This window comes from Oncorhynchus mykiss, chromosome 2 (genome assembly GCF_013265735.2).
Source record: "Oncorhynchus mykiss isolate Arlee chromosome 2, USDA_OmykA_1.1, whole genome shotgun sequence".
Taxonomy (NCBI): Eukaryota; Metazoa; Chordata; class Actinopteri; order Salmoniformes; family Salmonidae; genus Oncorhynchus; species Oncorhynchus mykiss.
In genome coordinates this window covers 21,292,984-21,313,203 of record NC_048566.1, presented here as the reverse complement: position 1 = coordinate 21,313,203, position 20,220 = coordinate 21,292,984, and the positions used below count along the sequence as shown (strand labels likewise).

The window sequence follows — 20,220 nt, the reverse complement described above, 5'->3', positions numbered from 1 at the left end:
CGGCGGTCGTCGTCACCGGTCTACTAGCTGCCACCGATTCCCTTTTCCATTTTTGTTAGTTATGTCTTATTGGTTTCACCTGTTTCTCGTTTGGGGTTTGGTTTAGGGCTATTTAAGCCTGTTATGCCCGCCTGCCTTTGTGCGGGCTTGTTTCTCTGTTCTGTTTTGTGGATGGTAATTGTTTGTATTTTTCCGGACTGTTTGTGTCCTCTTTTGGGCCGGTCATTTATTTGCCTGTTGTTTTGGCATGACCTTTTCTCACCGGAAATAAATATGTTTTTCCTTAAACCTCTACTCTCTGCACCTGACGCACCCACCACTCCTAGTTACGTAACAGAAGCCCGCACCAAGTATGGAGTCAGCAGGAGCAGCTGCAACCCCTCTCCCATCGATGGAGGAGCGTGTCCTCCATCACACGGCCATCCTCCATAGAATTGGGTCAGCGATGGACCAGATGATGGAGAGAATGGACCGATGGCCCTGATGGACCACTACTGGTGTAGCCTCCGGGAGGACGTCCACAGGGAGCTAGCTTGTCGGGACTCCCTCGAAGAGCTCATAGACATGTCGATCCGACTGGACAACCTGCTGGCTGCCCGCAGGCATTCAGAACGGGCCCTGTTAGTTCCACCTCCCGGCCCTCCCGCTCCAATATCTATGGAGTTGGGGGGGGGGGCCACATCGAGGGGAACCCGGAGGAGGAGGCTCCTCCTTCACCAGCTGAGGACACACTGCCGGCCGGTGCTGGAGGAGCTCGTCTGGGAGTCGAAAGGGCAGGCAGAGCACTTCTCGGTCACCCCAGGTGAGTCAGCACCAAACTCACCCAGAGCTCCCTGTTGGTCACATGTTTTTACTAACCTCTTTCCCTGAGTTTTCTCCCTCTCTCCAGCATAAGGTGCTAGTCAATTCAGGCGCAGCTGGTAACTTTATGGATCGCGGACTCGCTCGTAGGTTAGGGATTCCGCTGGTGCCGATAGATCCACCCTTCCTCGTGCACTCCTTAGATAGCCGACCGTTAGGGTCAGGGCTGGTCAGGGAGGCCACGGTTTCAATGGACATGGTAACGCAGGGGGATCATGGGGAGCGGATTAGTCTCTTCCTTATTTATTCACCTGCGTTTCCAGTGGTGCTGGGGGTTCCCTGGCTGGCCAGTCACAATCCTATGATTTCTTGGAAACAGGGGACTCTCCAGGGGTGGTCAGAGGAGTGTTCAGGTAGGTGTATAGGGGTTTCCATTGGTGCCACGACGGTGGGGAGTCCAGACCAGGTCTCCACTGTGCGCATTCCTTCTTCTGTAAGAAGAGGGCGACCAAATTACCACCTCATCGACGAGGGGATTGCGCGATAAACCTCCAGGTAAACGCAGCGCTTCCCAGGAGTCACGTGCACCCGTTGTCACAGGAGGAGACAGTGGCTATGGAGACATACGTCACGGAATCTCTGGGACAGGGGTACATTCGGCCTTACACGTCACCCGTCTCCTCGAGTTTATTTTTTGTGAAAAAAAGGAGGGAGGTCTGCGTCCGTGCATTGATTATAGAGGTCTAAATGCCACCACAGTGGGGTTTAGTTACCCGCTACCTCTCATCGCTACGGTGGTACATTTCACGGAGCGCGTTTTTTTTCACTAAACTGGACCCCAGGAGCGCATATAATCTGGTGCATAGCGTTCCCTTTTCCTTTTCTGTTGGTTATGTCTTATTGGTTTCACCTGTTTGCCTTTGTGCGGGCTTGTTTCTCTGTTCTGTTTTGTGGATGGTAATTGTTTGTATTTTTCCGGACTGTTTGTGTCCTGTTTTGGGCCGGTCATTTATTTGCCTGTTGTTTTGGCATGACCTTTTCTCACCGGAATAAATACGGTTTTCCTTAAACCTCTGCTCTCTGCGCCTGACTCCACACCCACCACTCCTAGTTACGTGACAACAATAATATTAATACAAATGTATCCATAATATTCAACTTCATTCTTTTAATAATCCATTTAGCACTAGTATAGAAATATGAAAAAATAACAGAGAGAACAGAAAAGTAAACAAAAACAATGTTTTTTTTGTTGAGTAAACTCTCTCCCCTCAAAGACACCCCTCTGATTCACTTTGGCTACCCCTCCTTCCCTCCCCCTGGCATTGTTGTATGTTCCAATACTCAAAGGTCTTCATTTTCTTATCTCCTTTCCTTCTTCACCACTGATAGATGAAAGGACCGGTTAGAGATGCACCAGTGCTTTCACTTGTCTATCCTTGTAAGATCAATTGTTGTGTAGGAAAGGAGATGAGGAAAGGTGGCCAATGAAGTGTATTGGAACAAAGCCATCCAGTGGTTTCACAGCATTGAGTTGAGACTAGAGGGAGATCACAGACAATGTGGTGACCTATGCAGCTGTGTGTGTCTGGCTGCACTGTGGGTTCAATAGAAGAACACAGAGATAATTATGTGTGTGTGTATGTGTGTGCGTGCGTGCGTGTGTGCATGTGTGTGAGATGATCTGTGGTGTATATGTGAGAGAGGCAGCAGAAATCCTCAAAGAGGCTTGAACCCTAACATCATTCCCAGTCATACTTTTATAACATTAAACCATGACCTCAGTCTCCTCCGTAGTCATTGTGTGGCTATTAGTTATTAAAGGGGAATAATTACCAGATCTAAAGCTCCACAGGCTGTAATGAGAGGGCTCAGGGTGGTGTGGAGCTCTGTGTGGAGCTCTGGCAGGCGTCTGTGCTGCAAACAGCCAGTTCAACGTGATGTCGAGCAGGGAAGCTTTAGTCCCAGCCTCCCGGCAGCAGAGCCAAGCCCCCAACAAGATGCTGCCCAGAATTACCAGATCAGGAGAGATCTCATGATGGAAGAAGTTCAATTAGGGATTTGTCATTCTGATACAGTCCTCCTTTATCTCTCTGTTCCTCACTGTTGCATTCCTATTTGTTCTCTTTCTCCCACTCCTCTTCATCTCTCTCTTCTTCCTCTCTCCATTGCTCTCTCCTTTTTCTCTCTCTCCTCTTCCTCTCTCTCTGTGCTATGAACAGAGGTAAAGAGGAGAAAAGGCTTGGCAAGTATTCTCCAGGATAACAAGTCATTTCACATCGCAAAGCCTCTGATTATCATATACTTACACTGAAATGGTATGATCATTTGTTTCTCTCACTTACTGTAAGGACAGACCTCTGTGTACACACACACACACACACACACACACACACACACACACACACACACACACACACACACACACACACACACACACACACACACACACACACACACACACACACACACAGCAATTATATTATGCATATCTGACTTTGTTGCAACTCATTTCCAGCCAAATCTGTTTTCTTCAATGTCGTTTCAAAAGCAGCTACGGGGTCCACAGAGGGACAAAACACCTCCTCCACACAGTAAACCTCAGGGGAGTCCTTTCTTCATAGTGTGTCGTGATCCACCACATTAGTCACATATACAGTCTTTATTTTTCTGTAACTTCCACTTAGAACAATGGTAACCAAATGACAAAGACAACAACAAAAAAATCTGGAAAATCATATAATTCTCTGAGTCAGTTTTAAAGTCTTCTGTTGTTGTATGTTACATAGATTAAAGGTCCTCCAGGATCGATGTGGACTCCTCCTACAGTGGTCACTGTCCAGAGAGGAAGAGCTGGACGCTCTAGATGAGTCTGTGGTACCATGGAAAGGGAAAGAGAGAGAGAGATGGCGATAGAGAGCGGGGAGAACAGAGAGAGACTAACAGAGAAACCAGTAGGTCTGGCATCAAATGATGTGCGTTACCTGGCTGCTTTATCCAGTGTAGCTCAGTCCTGATTGATCCACTGGTAAGTCAAGATAAGAACCGAGCAGCCATCTTCAGGTAAATCACAAAGCCAGAACATAGTGGAGCATGGTTCTGTGAACAGACTGGGCTAACACCAGACCCAGCTGGGCAGCGCACTGGAGAGCAAAGAAAGTCTCTCCTTCTTTCTCCTTCTGTATGGGTGTCTTTTGGTATCTGTGCAAATATATCCTTTTCATTGCTTCATCACACGTCTCACAATGTCTTTGAGCCCTCTAATTCTCTCTCTCTCTCTTTCTTCCTCCTTCTCTCCCTGTAGTTCCCTCCTGGAGGCCAATGTACAGAGGGTCACATAATAGTGTGTCACTGAGCAGCTCAAAACATCAGTTAAGTCACCGTTAACTTGCCCCCACATATACCCTCCAGCCCCTCCTAGTTTGTCAGTCTTAGTCCTGCTTCCCCAGAAGGTCTGTGTCGATGCTGCTCTGTGGGGGTGGTATAGGTAGGCAGGGTGCAGGGGTGCTGTGGGGGAGCCGCCGGGGGCTGGACCCACCTCCCCCCTCGCTGTCTGTGTTGGAGGAGGAGGGGGGAGGAGGAGGGGGCAGGCGGGGCAAGGGTGCAGATGAGGGGGGGATCCTCGTGGAACCCATCCCTGACCTCAGGCTCTGGATCCTCCTGCACTCGTGGCAGATCCTGACGTGCGTGCAGCTGCGAGGGAGCGCCATGGCGGCCTGCGGCTGGGGCGGGTGAGGAGAGGTGGTGTTGGCCCCCAGAGGGTCCTCCAGGAGTCGCTGAGGCCCGGGGCCCATGTCTGAGGGACCTCCCTCAGCCCCTACACCCCCTCCTGGCCCCCCTGCTCCACCAGTCAGGGGTCCCGAGCCGCTGTAGAGCTTGCCGTTGCTGAGGCGCATCTCCCGTACGAGGCGGAGTGGCCGCTGGGCCCCCAGGGCGATGCGGGTGGGGTGGCGGAGGGCCGCAGAGTTGCCCAGGGGGCGGCGACGACGGGAACGGGAACTCTTCTTACAGGAGACAGCGTTTCGGAACTCGGTGAGCATCTCCTGACAGACAGACACCTGAGAGGACAGAGGAGAGAGAGAGGGACGACGGGAAGGGGAGCATAGGGAGAGATAGGGGGCCACAAAAGCAAAGTAGACAGACAGGGGGAAAAGAGGGAAGGCAAAGGGAGAGAGATAGAGGGGGAAAAAAGAGAAGGAAAGCAGAAACAGGGTGGAGGTGGAGTAAAAGAGATGGTAGGAGGAGAGGAGAACCGAATGAGGGAATAGAAAGGTAGAAATGGGGGGATGGCAATGAAAGTGTTAATGCATAGAAATGATTTGGAGACAATGAGGGGAGGTGTAGAGATGGATAGAGGTTGGAGAGTATCCAAAGAGCAGAGAGAGTTAATACAATCCATACAAATTACCAACTGAGCAGAACAAATTGTGTTCATTACACATTACATATAATATATAATGGTGCATAATGAACTATGAACAAACAGGCAGGCCAGCAAACTGAGGTGCATGTCGACAAACAACACAAACACACACACACAAACAGACACACACACACCTCTTAACATTCCAACAGCATCACACACTTGCACAAAACGTTCCAACAAAATGCACCAAGGACACATAGACATAGACATTATGGAATATTCTAATCTACAAAATCATAACAATGATGAATAATACTCTTACACAAACAGAAACAGTATTCATTATCAGAAAACAGACACTGATTGACAGAATGACGGGTGTGGCAGACACACAGAGAGATGAGTGATCCAAGAATGGAAACGAAGAGTACCAGCATGTGAGGCATGTAAAAGAAGATAGATCATGACATTTAATGCCAGGGAAATCATTACACACTGCTTCTTATGCAAGCAAATATTGGCATCACAATATTGGCTTATCCATACCCTGTACTAAACATGAACACTTTCTGATCACAGTCAAAATACCCTCCCGCGATCACACACCAACGCTAGTACTATAGCATGCCAACACAAGTACGTTCACACAACATCACAACATGTGACTGGACCCTGACCTGCTTGCAGGAGAAATCTGTCCTGCTTCATTAGAGGTTCAGTTGTAAAAATAGCAACCCTCATCATCCATGCACAATACATAGCAAACCCAACAGTGAAACACACAGGCTAGACACACTGATTAACACACACACACATAAATGGTGCTAGAAGCAGCCCGACGAACACATATTCAAACACACACAGTTCCAGAGGCGGCCCAACAAACACACACACACTGCACGACAGAGGATGGGGAGTCAGGGTTGGTGTGTTGCCATGGGGACCTACTGGGGTGGGTCTGTGGTGTCGGCGAGGGCAGGATTGAGGGCGTACCTCGTCTGTCTCTGAAGAGCAGCGCGTCGACCACACAAACTCCATGATGGCCACGAACACAGCAATGATGAGGCCACAGATCAACACCACGAAGATACCCCCAATGTTCTCCATGCCCAGACCTGTGGAGGAGAGACATGATGGTTAATGCACACACACATACAGTACCACCAATATGCCCCTGATATGACACAAGAACAGTTACACACACAAAACCACAGACCCTGGTAATCTCCCATCTTACAGTACATTCGTACATTCAGAACACTCAGACATTAGTTGAGATACAAAGCTGCAAAGACACTGGAAACAGAGTAGTATACTGACCCTTGGCTCTGTGGTCCTCCTCTTTAGGGCACTGTCCTCCCTCCCACCACCTCCTCTTCAGGATCTCCAGCCTGTTGTTCTCCTGCAGGTGCAGGATGGCCATAGTGATCTCCTCTCTGAATGGAGATCCTGGGAGGACAAAAGGAAAGAGGGAGGAGGAGAAAGAGGGTATTAAATATGGAGAGGAAGAGGAATTAAAAGGATTGTGGTCTCCTCCCCTTCTCATCCAGATGTTGTGGGTTGTACCACTCCCCCGTCTCTCCTTGTCTCCCATCCTCCCTCCATTTCACCACCATTCTCACCCAATCTCTTCTCTCTTTGCCATCTCTCCTCTTTCCCATCTCTTCTCATGTCTCCTCTTTCCCATCTCTCCATCTCTCCTCTTTCCCATCCATCTCTCCCGAATACCTCCCTCAATCCATCCCTCTCTCCCATTTCTCCCCACATACCTCCCTCCATCAATCTCTCCCCATACCTCCCTCCCTCCATCCCTCTCTCCCATTTCACCCCACATACCTCCCTCCATCCATCTCTCCCCCATACCTCCCCTTCCATCCCTTTATCCTCCTATACCTCCCTCCCTCTAGCCCTCTCTCCCCATACCTCCCTCCCTCTAGCCCTCTCTCCCCACATACCTCCCTCCATCATCCCTCTCTCCCCATACCTCCCTCCTCCATCCCTCTCTCCCACCATACATCCCTCCATCCCTCTCTCTCTCCCCATACCTCCTTCCATCCCTCTGACCCCATACCTCCCTCCCTCCATTCCTCTCTCCCCCATACCTACCTCCCCCATACCTCCCTCCCCCATCCCTTTCTCTCCCCATACCTCCCTCCATCCCTCTCTCCCCCATACCTCCATCCCTCTCTCACCCAGTGGCATGCCGATGCCGTAGCCCTTGGTGTCCAGCAGACCACCAATCTGGGTGAGATTACAGTTGAGTTTGCGGTAGTACTCATTCATGGTGCTCTCCAGGAGGAAGGCATATTTAGAGTTGACCACGCGGGCAATGCCCTCCTCTGTGCTCTTCACAAACACACTGGGCTGCTTGGAGTGCATGTAGTTCCACATGCGCTGGTATGTCTGGTAGCGCGAGTTCTGGAGGGAGGGAGGGAGGTGGGGGGGTGGAGGAAAGAGACGGAGGGGTGGGAAAAGGAAAGGGGAGGGGGGAGAAGGGAGGGGGAGAAGGGATAGAGATGGAGGGGTGGGAAAGGGAAAGGGAAAGGGGAAGGAGGACAAGGGAGGGGGAGAAGGGAGGGGGGAGAAGGGATAGAGATGGAGGGGTGGGAAAGGGAAAGGGGAGGGAGAGGAAGGGAGGGGGAGAAGGGAGGGGGGAGAAGGGAGGGGGAGAAGGGATAGAGATGGAGGGGTGGGAAAGGGAAAGGGAAATGGAGAAGAAGGGAAAGGGGGAGAAGGGATAGAGATGGAGGGGTGGGAAAGGGGAGGGAGAAGAAGGGGGGGGAAGGGATAGAGATGGAGGGGTGGGAAAGGGAAAGGGGAGGGAGGAGAAGGGAGGGGGAGAAGGGAGGGGGAGAAGGGATAGAGATGGACGGGTGGGAAAGGGAAAGGGGAGGGAGAAGAAGGGAGGGGGAGAAGGGAGGGGGGAGAAGGGATAGAGATGGAGGGGTGGGAAAGGGAAAGGGGAGGGAGGAGAAGGGATAGAGATGGAGGGGTGGGAAAGGGAAAGGGGAGGGAGGAGAAGGGATAGAGATGGAGGGGTGGGAAAGGGAAAGGGGAGGGAGGAGAAGGGAGGGGGAGAAGGGATAGAGATGGAGGGGTGGGAAAGGGAAAGGGGAGGGGGGAGACGGGAGGGGGGAGACGGGAGGGGGGAGAAGGGAGGGGGAGAAGGGATAGAGATGGAGGGGTGGGAAAGGGAAAGGGGAGGGAGGAGAAGGGATAGAGATGGAGGGGTGGGAAAGGGAAAGGGGAGGGAGGAGAAGGGAGGGGGAGAAGGGATAGAGATGGAGGGGTGGGAAAGGGAAAGGGAAAGGGGAGGGAGGAGAAGGGAGGGGGGAGAAGGGTTAGAGATGGAGGGGTGGGAAAGGGAAAGGGAAAGGGGAGGGAGAAGAAGGGGGGGGAGAAGGGATAGAGATGGAGGGGTGGGAAAGGGAAAGGGGAGGGAGGAGAAGGGAGGGGGAGAAGGGAGGGGGAGAAGGGATAGAGATGGAGGGGTGGGAAAGGGAAAGGGGAGGGAGGAGAAGGGATAGAGATGGAGGGGTGGGAAAGGGAAAGGGGAGGGAGGAGAAGGGAGGGGGAGAAGGGATAGAGATGGAGGGGTGGGAAAGGGAAAGGGAAAGGGGAGGGAGGAGAAGGGAAGGGGGAGAAGGGTTAGAGATGGAGGGGTGGGAAAGGGAAAGGGGAGGGAGGAGAAGGGAGGGGGGAGAAGGGATAGAGATGGAGGGGTGGGAAAGGGAAAGGGAAAGGGAAAGGGGAGGGAGGAGAAGGGAGGGGGGAGAAGGGATAGAGATGGAGGGGTGGGAAAGGGAAAGGGGAGGGAGGAGAAGGGAGGGGGAGAAGGGATAGAGATGGAGGGGTGGGAAAGGGAAAGGGAAAGGGGAGGGAGGAGAAGGGAGGGGGGAGACGGGAGGGGGAGAAGGGATAGAGATGGAGGGGTGGGAAAGGGAAAGGGAAAGGGGAGGGAGTAGAAGGGAGGGGGGAGAAGGGATAGAGATGGAGGGTGGGAAAGGGAAAGGGAAAGGGGAGGGAGGAGAAGGGAGGGGGAGAAGGGATAGAGATGGAGGGGTGGGAAAGGGAAAGGGAAAGGGGAGGGAGGAGAAGGGAGGGGGGAGAAGGGATAGAGATGGAGGGGTGGGAAAGGGAAAGGGAAAGGGGAGGGAGGAGAAGGGAGGGGGGAGAAGGGATAGAGATGGAGGGGTGGGAAAGGGAAAGGGAAAGGGGAGGGAGGAGAAGGGAGGGGGAGAAGGGATAGAGATGGAGGGGTGGGAAAGGGAAAGGGGAGGGAGGAGAAGGGAGGGGGGAGAAGGGTTAGAGATGGAGGGGTGGGAAAGGGAAAGGGAAAGGGGAGGGAGGAGAAGGGAGGGGGGAGAAGGGATAGAGATGGAGGGGTGGGAAAGGGAAAGGGGAGGGAGGAGAACGGAGGGGGAGAAGGGATAGAGATGGAGGGGTGGGAATGGGAAAGGGAAAGGGGAGGGAGGAGAACGGAGGGGGAGAAGGGATAGAGATGGAGGGGTGGGAAAGGGAAAGGGGAAGGGGAGGGAGGAGAAGGGAGGGGGGAGAAGGGATAGAGATGAAGGGGTAGGAAAAGGGAAAGGGGAGGGAGGAGAAGGGAGGGGGGAGAAGGGATAGAGATGGAGGGGTGGGAAAGGGAAAGGGGAGGGAGGAGAAGGGAGGGGGGAGAAGGGATAGAGATGGAGGGGTGGGAAAGGGAAAGGGGAGGGAGGAGAACGGAGGGGGAGAAGGGATAGAGATGGAGGGGTGGGAATGGGAAAGGGAAAGGGGAGGGAGGAGAACGGAGGGGGAGAAGGGATAGAGATGGAGGGGTGGGAAAGGGAAAGGGGAAGGGGAGGGAGGAGAAGGGAGGGGGGAGAAGGGATAGAGATGAAGGGGTAGGAAAAGGGAAAGGGGAGGGAGGAGAAGGGAGGGGGGAGAAGGGATAGAGATGGAGGGGTGGGAAAGGGAAAGGGGAGGGAGGAGAAGGGAGGGGGGAGAAGGGATAGAGATGGAGGGGTGGGAAAGGGAAAGGGGAGGGAGGAGAAGGGAGGGGGGAGAAGGGATAGAGATGGAGGGGTGGGAAAGGGAAAGGGGAGGGAGGAGAAGGGGGGGGGAAGAAGGGATAGAGATGGAGGGGTGGGAAAGGGAAAGGGGAGGGAGGAGAACGGAGGGGGGAGAAGGGATAGAGATGGAGGGGTGGGAAAGGGGAAGGGGAGGGAGGAGAAGGGAGGGGGGAGAAGGGATAGAGATGGAGGGGTGGGAAAGGGAAAGGGGAGGGAGGAGAACGGAGGGGGGAGAAGGGATAGAGATGGAGGGTGGGAAAGGGAAAGGGGAGGGAGGAGAAGGGAGGGGGGAGAAGGGATAGAGATGGAGGGGTAGGAAAAGGGAAAGGGAAAGGGGAGGGAGGAGAAGGGAGGGGGGAGAAGGGATAGAGATGGAGGGGTGGGAAAGGGAAAGGGAAAGGGGAGGGAGGAGACGGGAGGGGGGAGAAGGGATAGAGATGGAGGGGTGGGAAAGGGAAAGGGGAGGGGGAGGGAGGAGACGGGAGGGGGGAGAAGGGATAGAGATGGAGGGGTGGGAAAGGGAAAGGGGAGGGAGGAGAAGGGAGGGGGAGAAGGGATAGAGATGGAGGGGTGGGAAAGGGAAAGGGGAGGGAGGAGAAGGGAGGGGGAGAAGGGATAGAGATGGAGGGGTGGGAAAGGGAAAGGGAAAGGGGAGGGAGGAGAAGGGAGGGGGGAGACGGGAGGGGGGAGAAGGGATAGAGATGGAGGGGTAGGAAAGGGAAAGGGAAAGGGGAGGGAGGAGAAGGGATAGAGATGGAGGGGTGGGAAAGGGAAAGGGAAAGGGGAGGGAGGAGAAGGGATAGAGATGGAGGGGTGGGAAAGGGAAAGGGAAAGGGGAGGGAGGAGAAGGGATAGAGATGGAGGGGTGGGAAAGGGAAAGGGAAAGGGGAGGGAGGAGAAGGGATAGAGATGGAGGGGTGGGAAAGGGAAAGGGAAAGGGGAGGGAGGAGAAGGGATAGAGATGGAGGGGTGGGAAAGGGAAAGGGGAGGGAGGAGAAGGGATAGAGATGGAGGGGTGGGAAAGGGAAAGGGAAAGGGGAGGGAGGAGAAGGGATAGAGATGGAGGGGTGGGAAAGGGAAAGGGGAGGGAGGAGAAGGGATAGAGATGGAGGGGTGGGAAAGGGAAAGGGAAAGGGGAGGGAGGAGAAGGGATAGAGATGGAGGGGTGGGAAAGGGAAAGGGGAGGGAGGAGAAGGGATAGAGATGGAGGGGTGGGAAAGGGAAAGGGAAAGGGGAGGGAGGAGAAGGGATAGAGATGGAGGGGTGGGAAAGGGAAAGGGAAAGGGGAGGGAGGAGAAGGGATAGAGATGGAGGGGTGGGAAAGGGAAAGGGGAGGGAGGAGAAGGGATAGAGATGGAGGGGTGGGAAAGGGAAAGGGAAAGGGGAGGGAGGAGAAGGGATAGAGATGGAGGGGTGGGAAAGGGAAAGGGGAGGGGGGAGAAGGGATAGAGATGGAGGGGTAGGAAAGGGAAAGGGAAAGGGGAGGGAGGAGAAGGGAGGGAGGAGAAGGGATAGAGATGGAGGGGTGGGAAAGGGAAAGGGGAGGGGGAGGGAGGAGAAGGGATAGAGATGGAGGGGTGGGAAAGGGAAAGGGGAGGGAGGAGAAGGGAGGGGGGAGAAGGGATAGAGATGGAGGGGTGGGAAAGGGAAAGGGGAGGGAGGAGAAGGGAGGGGGGAGAAGGGATAGAGATGGAGGGGTGGGAAAGGGAAAGGGGAGGGAGGAGAAGGGAGGGGGGAGAAGGGATAGAGATGGAGGGGTGGGAAAGGGAAAGGGGAGGGAGGAGAAGGGAGGGGGGAGAAGGGATAGAGATGGAGGGGTGGGAAAGGGAAAGGGGAGGGAGGAGAACGGAGGGGGGAGAAGGGATAGATATGGAGGGGTGGGAAAGGGGAAGGGGAGGGAGGAGAAGGGAGGGGGGAGAAGGGATAGAGATGGAGGGGTGGGAAAGGGAAAGGGGAGGGAGGAGAACGGAGGGGGGAGAAGGGATAGAGATGGAGGGTGGGAAAGGGAAAGGGGAGGGAGGAGAAGGGAGGGGGGAGAAGGGATAGAGATGGAGAGGTAGGAAAAGGGAAAGGGAAAGGGGAGGGAGGAGAAGGGAGGGGGGAGAAGGGATAGAGATGGAGGGGTGGGAAAGGGAAAGGGAAAGGGGAGGGAGGAGAAGGGAGGGGGGAGAAGGGATAGAGATGGAGGGGTGGGAAAGGGAAAGGGGAGGGGGAGGGAGGAGACGGGAGGGGGGAGAAGGGATAGAGATGGAGGGGTGGGAAAGGGAAAGGGGAGGGAGGAGAAGGGAGGGGGAGAAGGGATAGAGATGGAGGGGTGGGAAAGGGAAAGGGGAGGGAGGAGAAGGGAGGGGGAGAAGGGATAGAGATGGAGGGGTGGGAAAGGGAAAGGGAAAGGGGAGGGAGGAGAAGGGAGGGGGGAGACGGGAGGGGGGAGAAGGGATAGAGATGGAGGGGTAGGAAAGGGAAAGGGAAAGGGGAGGGAGGAGAAGGGATAGAGATGGAGGGGTGGGAAAGGGAAAGGGAAAGGGGAGGGAGGAGAAGGGATAGAGATGGAGGGGTGGGAAAGGGAAAGGGAAAGGGGAGGGAGGAGAAGGGATAGAGATGGAGGGGTGGGAAAGGGAAAGGGAAAGGGGAGGGAGGAGAAGGGATAGAGATGGAGGGGTGGGAAAGGGAAAGGGAAAGGGGAGGGAGGAGAAGGGATAGAGATGGAGGGGTGGGAAAGGGAAAGGGGAGGGAGGAGAAGGGATAGAGATGGAGGGGTGGGAAAGGGAAAGGGAAAGGGGAGGGAGGAGAAGGGATAGAGATGGAGGGGTGGGAAAGGGAAAGGGGAGGGAGGAGAAGGGATAGAGATGGAGGGGTGGGAAAGGGAAAGGGAAAGGGGAGGGAGGAGAAGGGATAGAGATGGAGGGGTGGGAAAGGGAAAGGGAAAGGGGAGGGAGGAGAAGGGATAGAGATGGAGGGGTGGGAAAGGGAAAGGGAAAGGGGAGGGAGGAGAAGGGATAGAGATGGAGGGGTGGGAAAGGGAAAGGGGAGGGAGGAGAAGGGATAGAGATGGAGGGGTGGGAAAGGGAAAGGGAAAGGGGAGGGAGGAGAAGGGATAGAGATGGAGGGGTGGGAAAGGGAAAGGGGAGGGGGGAGAAGGGATAGAGATGGAGGGGTAGGAAAGGGAAAGGGAAAGGGGAGGGAGGAGAAGGGAGGGAGGAGAAGGGATAGAGATGGAGGGGTGGGAAAGGGAAAGGGGAGGGGGAGGGAGGAGAAGGGATAGAGATGGAGGGGTGGGAAAGGGAAAGGGGAGGGAGGAGAAGGGAGGGAGGAGAAGGGATAGAGATGGAGGGGTGGGAAAGGGAAAGGGGAGGGGGGAGAAGGGATAGAGATGGAGGGGTAGGAAAGGGAAAGGGAAAGGGGAGGGAGGAGAAGGGAGGGAGGAGAAGGGATAGAGATGGAGGGGTGGGAAAGGGAAAGGGGAGGGGGAGGGAGGAGAAGGGATAGAGATGGAGGGGTGGGAAAGGGAAAGGGGAGGGAGGAGAAGGGAGGGGGGAGAAGGGATAGAGATGGAGGGGTGGGAAAGGGAAAGGGGAGGGGGAGGGAGGAGACGGGAGGGGGGAGAAGGGATAGAGATGGAGGGGTGGGAAAGGGAAAGGGGAGGGAGGAGAAGGGAGGGGGAGAAGGGATAGAGATGGAGGGGTGGGAAAGGGAAAGGGGAGGGAGGAGAAGGGAGGGGGAGAAGGGATAGAGATGGAGGGGTGGGAAAGGGAAAGGGAAAGGGGAGGGAGGAGAAGGGAGGGGGGAGACGGGAGGGGGGAGAAGGGATAGAGATGGAGGGGTAGGAAAGGGAAAGGGAAAGGGGAGGGAGGAGAAGGGATAGAGATGGAGGGGTGGGAAAGGGAAAGGGAAAGGGGAGGGAGGAGAAGGGATAGAGATGGAGGGGTGGGAAAGGGAAAGGGAAAGGGGAGGGAGGAGAAGGGATAGAGATGGAGGGGTGGGAAAGGGAAAGGGAAAGGGGAGGGAGGAGAAGGGATAGAGATGGAGGGGTGGGAAAGGGAAAGGGAAAGGGGAGGGAGGAGAAGGGATAGAGATGGAGGGGTGGGAAAGGGAAAGGGGAGGGAGGAGAAGGGATAGAGATGGAGGGGTGGGAAAGGGAAAGGGAAAGGGGAGGGAGGAGAAGGGATAGAGATGGAGGGGTGGGAAAGGGAAAGGGGAGGGAGGAGAAGGGATAGAGATGGAGGGGTGGGAAAGGGAAAGGGAAAGGGGAGGGAGGAGAAGGGATAGAGATGGAGGGGTGGGAAAGGGAAAGGGAAAGGGGAGGGAGGAGAAGGGATAGAGATGGAGGGGTGGGAAAGGGAAAGGGAAAGGGGAGGGAGGAGAAGGGATAGAGATGGAGGGGTGGGAAAGGGAAAGGGGAGGGAGGAGAAGGGATAGAGATGGAGGGGTGGGAAAGGGAAAGGGAAAGGGGAGGGAGGAGAAGGGATAGAGATGGAGGGGTGGGAAAGGGAAAGGGGAGGGGGGAGAAGGGATAGAGATGGAGGGGTAGGAAAGGGAAAGGGAAAGGGGAGGGAGGAGAAGGGAGGGAGGAGAAGGGATAGAGATGGAGGGGTGGGAAAGGGAAAGGGGAGGGGGAGGGAGGAGAAGGGATAGAGATGGAGGGGTGGGAAAGGGAAAGGGGAGGGAGGAGAAGGGAGGGAGGAGAAGGGATAGAGATGGAGGGGTGGGAAAAGAGAGATATATACATTTCCTCATATTTCCTCATAATTAAACAGATGCATTATCCTTTATCCAGATGCAGCTGAATCAAAAGCAAGGTGGTACATTCAATATGTCATGCTAAGGAACAGCATAGACACAGAGTCAAGGTAACAGCAACCAGTTAGATACAGTATTGTATATGCAACAAAACAACAAAACAGGTGAGATGTAAAATGGGTTGGATGTGAAGGACTCTTTGGTAGTGTGTACAGTTAAGAGGTAGGTGGAGAGAGGGATGATGCAGCATCAAGGGAGGTCTGGGTAAGCACAATGAACACACACACGCCTAAAGATTTACTCACCAACACACATGCACACTCAAACACACAGTCCAAACACACTGACAAACACAGATGCCGACACAGATGCCAGCAGCTCTTACATAAGCAAACACTGACACTCAGCCACTTAACACTAACAGCCACAAAGAACACAACAGGAGCTCAGAGACATGCCAGAAAATAGGGAAACAACTACACTCACACACTGTGCTCAAACACATACACACTTCACCATACACACACATACAAATAGGAGCAATCTGAGACAGGTCGGCAAATACTAGAACAACAGCACACACACACACACCTCCCTACCAGTCGTTCTCCATTCAAAGTTCTACATACGCCCGCCAGGGCCAGCGTCGGGCCGTACCATGAAGAAAGTCATGGTGCTCCCCCCGTGGATAGTGCCATACTCGATGTTGGTCTGGTCGGCCAGGTCGTCAGGAGACTCGATGGGCACCTCCATCCTCTGGACGGTCAGGAAGGCTGCCAGGTTGGCCGTGTAGGAGGAGATGATGATCAGAGTAAACATCCACCTGGGAGAAGAGAGAGACAGAGTTAGAGAGAGTAAGAGAAGGAGAGGGGAGATAGAGAGAGGGAAAGGGAGGTAGGACTAAGGGGAAAGAATGGGAGAAGTGAGACTGTCAGAGAGAGACAGAGAGGGAGACAAATGCAGAGAGTGACGCAGAGAGAGACACAGAGAGAGAGAGAGAGATGCAGGGAGAGACAGACAGAGAGAGAGAGAGAGGCGGAGAGAGAGAGAGTCCGAGAAAATAGAGTTTGACAGAATCACAGACATGGAGAGAAATGAGAGAGGAGAGGGTGACAGAGAGCCATTAACTCAGAAATACAGACTGAGACGTACTTACTTACTTACTCACTCACTCACTCACTCACTCACTCACTCACTCACTCACTCACTCACTCACTCACTCACTCACTCACTCACTCACTCACTCACTCACTCACTCACTCACTCACTCACTCACTCACTCACTCACTCACTCACGCACGCACGCACGCACGCACGCACGCACGCACACACACACACACACACACACACAGACTTACCAGACCCCTGAGACGCAGCGTGTGGACAGGGCACGGGGCATGATCTCAGAGCCCTGCTGCATGAAGCCTCCTACAGGGAACCACAGGCTGTTCCCTAGGGTGTACTGGTTCTCCAGTATGTCCTTGTGCCCCTGCAGACATGGGTGGGGGTTGTACCACTCATAGGGACTCAACCTGGGAGTAGGAGAGGAGAAGAGGAGAACGCTCTTAGAAAAAAGGGTTCCATAAGGGTTCTTTGGCTGTCCCCATAGGATAACCCTTTTTGGTTTCAGGTAGAACCCTTTTGCGTTCTATGTAGAACCCTCTGTGGAAAGGGTTCCACATGAAACCCAAAAGGGTTCTACCTGGAAACAAAAAGGTTTCTTCAAAGGGTTCTTCTACGGGGACAGCCAAAGAACCCTTTTAGGTTCTAGATAGCACCTTTTTTCTCAACCAAGGCATTTTAATTCGGTGTGTATATAAGCTACTGTAACTCATTATTATTCAATTGTGTCAACCAAAATGCACAAACAATCCCAGAGTTCCTCACTAGTTTCCTGTTCCTGTTGCCCTGGGTTACTGTGGTGCTCTTTCATGCACTTACCTTGCAGCCAGGAAGAGCACACAGCTGACAGCCAGGTAGGCGAGCAGCATGAAGAGCCAAACAGCCGGAGAGAAGGGGTCCAGGAAGGAGAAATACCCCGGTTTCCTCCCCTAAAACAGAGACAAGAGAGAGAGATAGGACAGGTTGGAGTGGCCCTATTACATTAGCGGGAATGTAGTTCCTTTTTCAACCACAGAGGGGCAGTGTTCTTCCCTGCAACAGTACAGCACATCATCTCTGCAATGTGAAGCTGTTCATAATGCAACAAATGTAAGCCTCAGAGAGTTGAACGGTAAACGTGTGCGATGTACAACCATAAACTCTATAAGACCTATCCATTCTATCTTTCCAAATCAGATTCAGATATCCTCGATAGCCACAAAGAAATGCATTGTCACAGTCCATAAAATAAACAGGATAGCACAAACAGCAGTTAGGTAAATCTAATACACCCAACTGCTCTGGTGTGTCTGCCTTACCAGGTGGACTCTGTACAAGATGCTGATTCCTAGCGTCATGAAGGGCTTGGAGAAGTCTATGACTTTCTCCCTCTCAGACGTGATGGTGAAGCCTGCTACTGCCAAGTCTGCTTTCTGTGGGAAAAAGAGAGAGAGAGAGAGAGAGAGAGAGAGAGAGAGAGAGAGAGAGAGAGAGAGAGAGGGTGGGAGAGAGAGAGAGAGAGAGAGAGAGAGAGAGAGAGAGAGAGAGAGAGAGAGAGTGAGAAAGAGAGAGAGAGAGGGAGAGGGAGAGTCAGAAATAGATGACAACAAACTGACACTTCGGTCACTCAGAGTCAGAGACCCCTGGTTTGGAGATTCACCTATGAGCCAATGGCGTTCCCTCCACCTCTCAGAGGGAGAAAGACAGAGTGACACATACACGGAGAGAAAAATTGTGTTTTCAGAGAGACAATAGAGTCCGAGATCTACTGCAGCAGAACTGTTGGCTGGCTGTTCCATCTATGGAACCTCCTGTCAGACAGTCAAATTAAAGCCTAACTGATGAACATGGGATTAGTCTGGTTTAATCAGTCAGGAGAGCAGAGAGGGAAGAGAGAGTGGGGAGCAGGGCAGCACCATGGCAAGAGGCACATGGGGACCACACTCTGGTAATTGAAGTATGCTGTGATCTAATTAAGCACACAGACCCTTATTAGCGTGCGTGTGTGTGTGTGTGCGTGCGTGTGTGTGTGTGCGTGTGTGTGCTCACCCTGTTGATGAGCTCTCCCACCATGCCGGTCCAGGACCCGTTGGGTTCAGGCGCTCCATATAGCCCATCATCCACCAGTTTAATCCTGAAGGAGCACTTCAAGATGTCTGCTAGCTCTCTCAACATGTCCACACAGAAGCCCTCGTACTGGTCATTCCCCTGGTACTCCTGGTAGTTCCCCTTACGCATCACATAGGGGCTCTCCTGCACAGAGAGGAAGGCGATAGGGAGGGGACAGAGGGATGCATGACAACTCTGGCATTACTATGTGTTGGAGACTGATATGATTTACTAAAAGGACCTTAGGTTATACACTGAGTGAAAAAAACATTAAGAACACCTTTCTAATATTAAGTTGCACCCCCTTTTGCCCTCAGAACCGCCTCTATTTGTCGGGGATTGGACTCTACAAGGTGTTGAAAGCATTCCACAGGGATTCTGGCCATGTTGACTCAATGCTCCCAGTTGTGTCACGTTGGCTGGATGTCCTTTGGGTGGTGGACCATTCTTGATACACACGGGAAACTGTTGAACGTGAAAAAACAGCAGCGTTGCAGTTCTTGACAAACGCATACTGGTGTGCCTGTCTCCTACTGTCATACCCCATTCAAATGCACTTAAATCGTTTGTCTTACGCATTCACCTCGGAATGGGCACACATACACAATCCATTTCTCAATTGTCTCAAGGCTTAAAAATCATTATTTGTCTCCTCCCCTTCATCTACACTGACTGAAGTGGATTCACCTGGTCAGTCTGTGTCATGGAAAGAGCATTCCTAATGTTTTGTACATATGGTGATAACCTCAGTATGTGGTGGTCATAATAAAGGTTTTGACCTCACCAATATGTTGGTCATAATAAAGGTTTTGACCTCACCAGTATGATGGTCATAATAAATGTTTTGACCTCACCAGTATGGTGGTCATAATAAAGGTTTTGACCTCACCAGTATGATGGTCATAATAAATGTTTTGACCTCACCAGTATGGTGGTCATAATAAAGGTTTTGACCTCATCAGTATGGTGGTTATAATAAAGGTTTTGACCTCACCAGTATGGTGGTCATAATAAAGGTTTTGACCTCACCAGTATGGTGGTCATGATAACGGGTTTGACCTCACTAGAAGGGTGCTCATAATAAAGATTTTGACCTCATCAGTATGGTGGTCATAATAAAGATTTTGACCTCATCAGTATGGTGGTTATAATAAAATGTTTGACCTCACTAATAAGGTGGTCATAATAAAGGTTTTGACCTGACCAATATGCTGGTCATAATAAAGGGTTTGACCTCATCAGTATGGTGGTCATAATAAAGGTTTTGACCTCACCAGTATGGTGGTCATAATAAAGGTTTTGACCTCACCAGTATAGTGGTCATAATAAAGGGTTTGACCTCACCAGTATGATGGTTACGATTAAGGGTTTGACCTCACCAATATGGTGGTCATAATAAAGGGTTTGACCTCACCAGTATGGTGGTCATAATAAAGGGTTTGACCTCACCAGTATGGTGGTCATAATAAAGGGTTTGACCTCACCAATATGTTGGTCATAATAAAGGGTTTGACCTCACCAATATGGTGGTCATAATAAAGGGTTTGACCTCACCAGTATGGTGGTCATAATAAAGGGTTTGACCTCACCAGTATGGTGGTGACGATGAGGGTCTTGTTGGCCAGTGTTTCCGAGACGTTGATGTCCAGACTGGTGGCGTTCATAGCCAGTGTGTTGTTGGAGTACCAGATACCAATCTGAGGGAGGGAGAGAGAAAGGGATGGAGAGAGAGAGAGAGAGAGAGAGAGAGAGAGAGAGAGAGAATTGGATAATAATTGCAGGATGTGTGTGATTATCCAGGAGGTATAGTAAATGACAGTGTGACAGTGTAAAACAAGAAGGAGCTAGAATCCAGAGGACAAGCCCAAAGGCACTTTGGAAAATAAACTATATGTTCACATACATCTCTCTATGGGTCAGATAGGAGGTAATGGCTCTAAAGATAGAATTATCATTTTTTTCTAAAGCCCTATATTTTCTCTTCTCGTGCTGCATTTCTAAAAGAACAGTTTCTAGGAGCGTTGCAGATAGATGTCAGCACCCTCACTG

General features: G+C 52.6%; 1 protein-coding gene across 4 annotated transcripts in view; it reads right to left on the bottom strand.

The window, feature by feature from the left end:
- Positions 1 to 1,954: 1,954 nt before the first annotated feature.
- LOC110534415 (glutamate receptor ionotropic, kainate 5) overlaps positions 1,955 to 20,220 on the bottom strand; it is a 162,928-nt gene continuing 144,662 nt past the window's right edge. For 2 of the 4 annotated variants that reach the window (XM_036941605.1, XM_036941615.1), the window contains exons 13-22: positions 19,761 to 19,868; positions 18,112 to 18,315; positions 17,382 to 17,495; positions 16,903 to 17,012; positions 16,320 to 16,493; positions 15,619 to 15,784; positions 7,360 to 7,585; positions 6,488 to 6,616; positions 6,116 to 6,282; positions 1,955 to 4,859 (exon numbers count right to left, since the gene is read on the bottom strand). In XM_036941605.1, coding sequence (XP_036797500.1) covers positions 4,233 to 4,859; positions 6,116 to 6,282; positions 6,488 to 6,616; positions 7,360 to 7,585; positions 15,619 to 15,784; positions 16,320 to 16,493; positions 16,903 to 17,012; positions 17,382 to 17,495; positions 18,112 to 18,315; positions 19,761 to 19,868 — 2,025 coding nt within the window. In that variant the 3' untranslated portion in view covers positions 1,955 to 4,232. Of the gene's footprint in view, positions 4,860 to 5,489; positions 5,527 to 6,115; positions 6,283 to 6,487; positions 6,617 to 7,359; positions 7,586 to 15,618; positions 15,785 to 16,319; positions 16,494 to 16,902; positions 17,013 to 17,381; positions 17,496 to 18,111; positions 18,316 to 19,760; positions 19,869 to 20,220 lie in introns of all 4 variants that reach the window. The other 2 variants (XM_036941629.1, XM_036941619.1) reach the window with 2 other exon arrangements.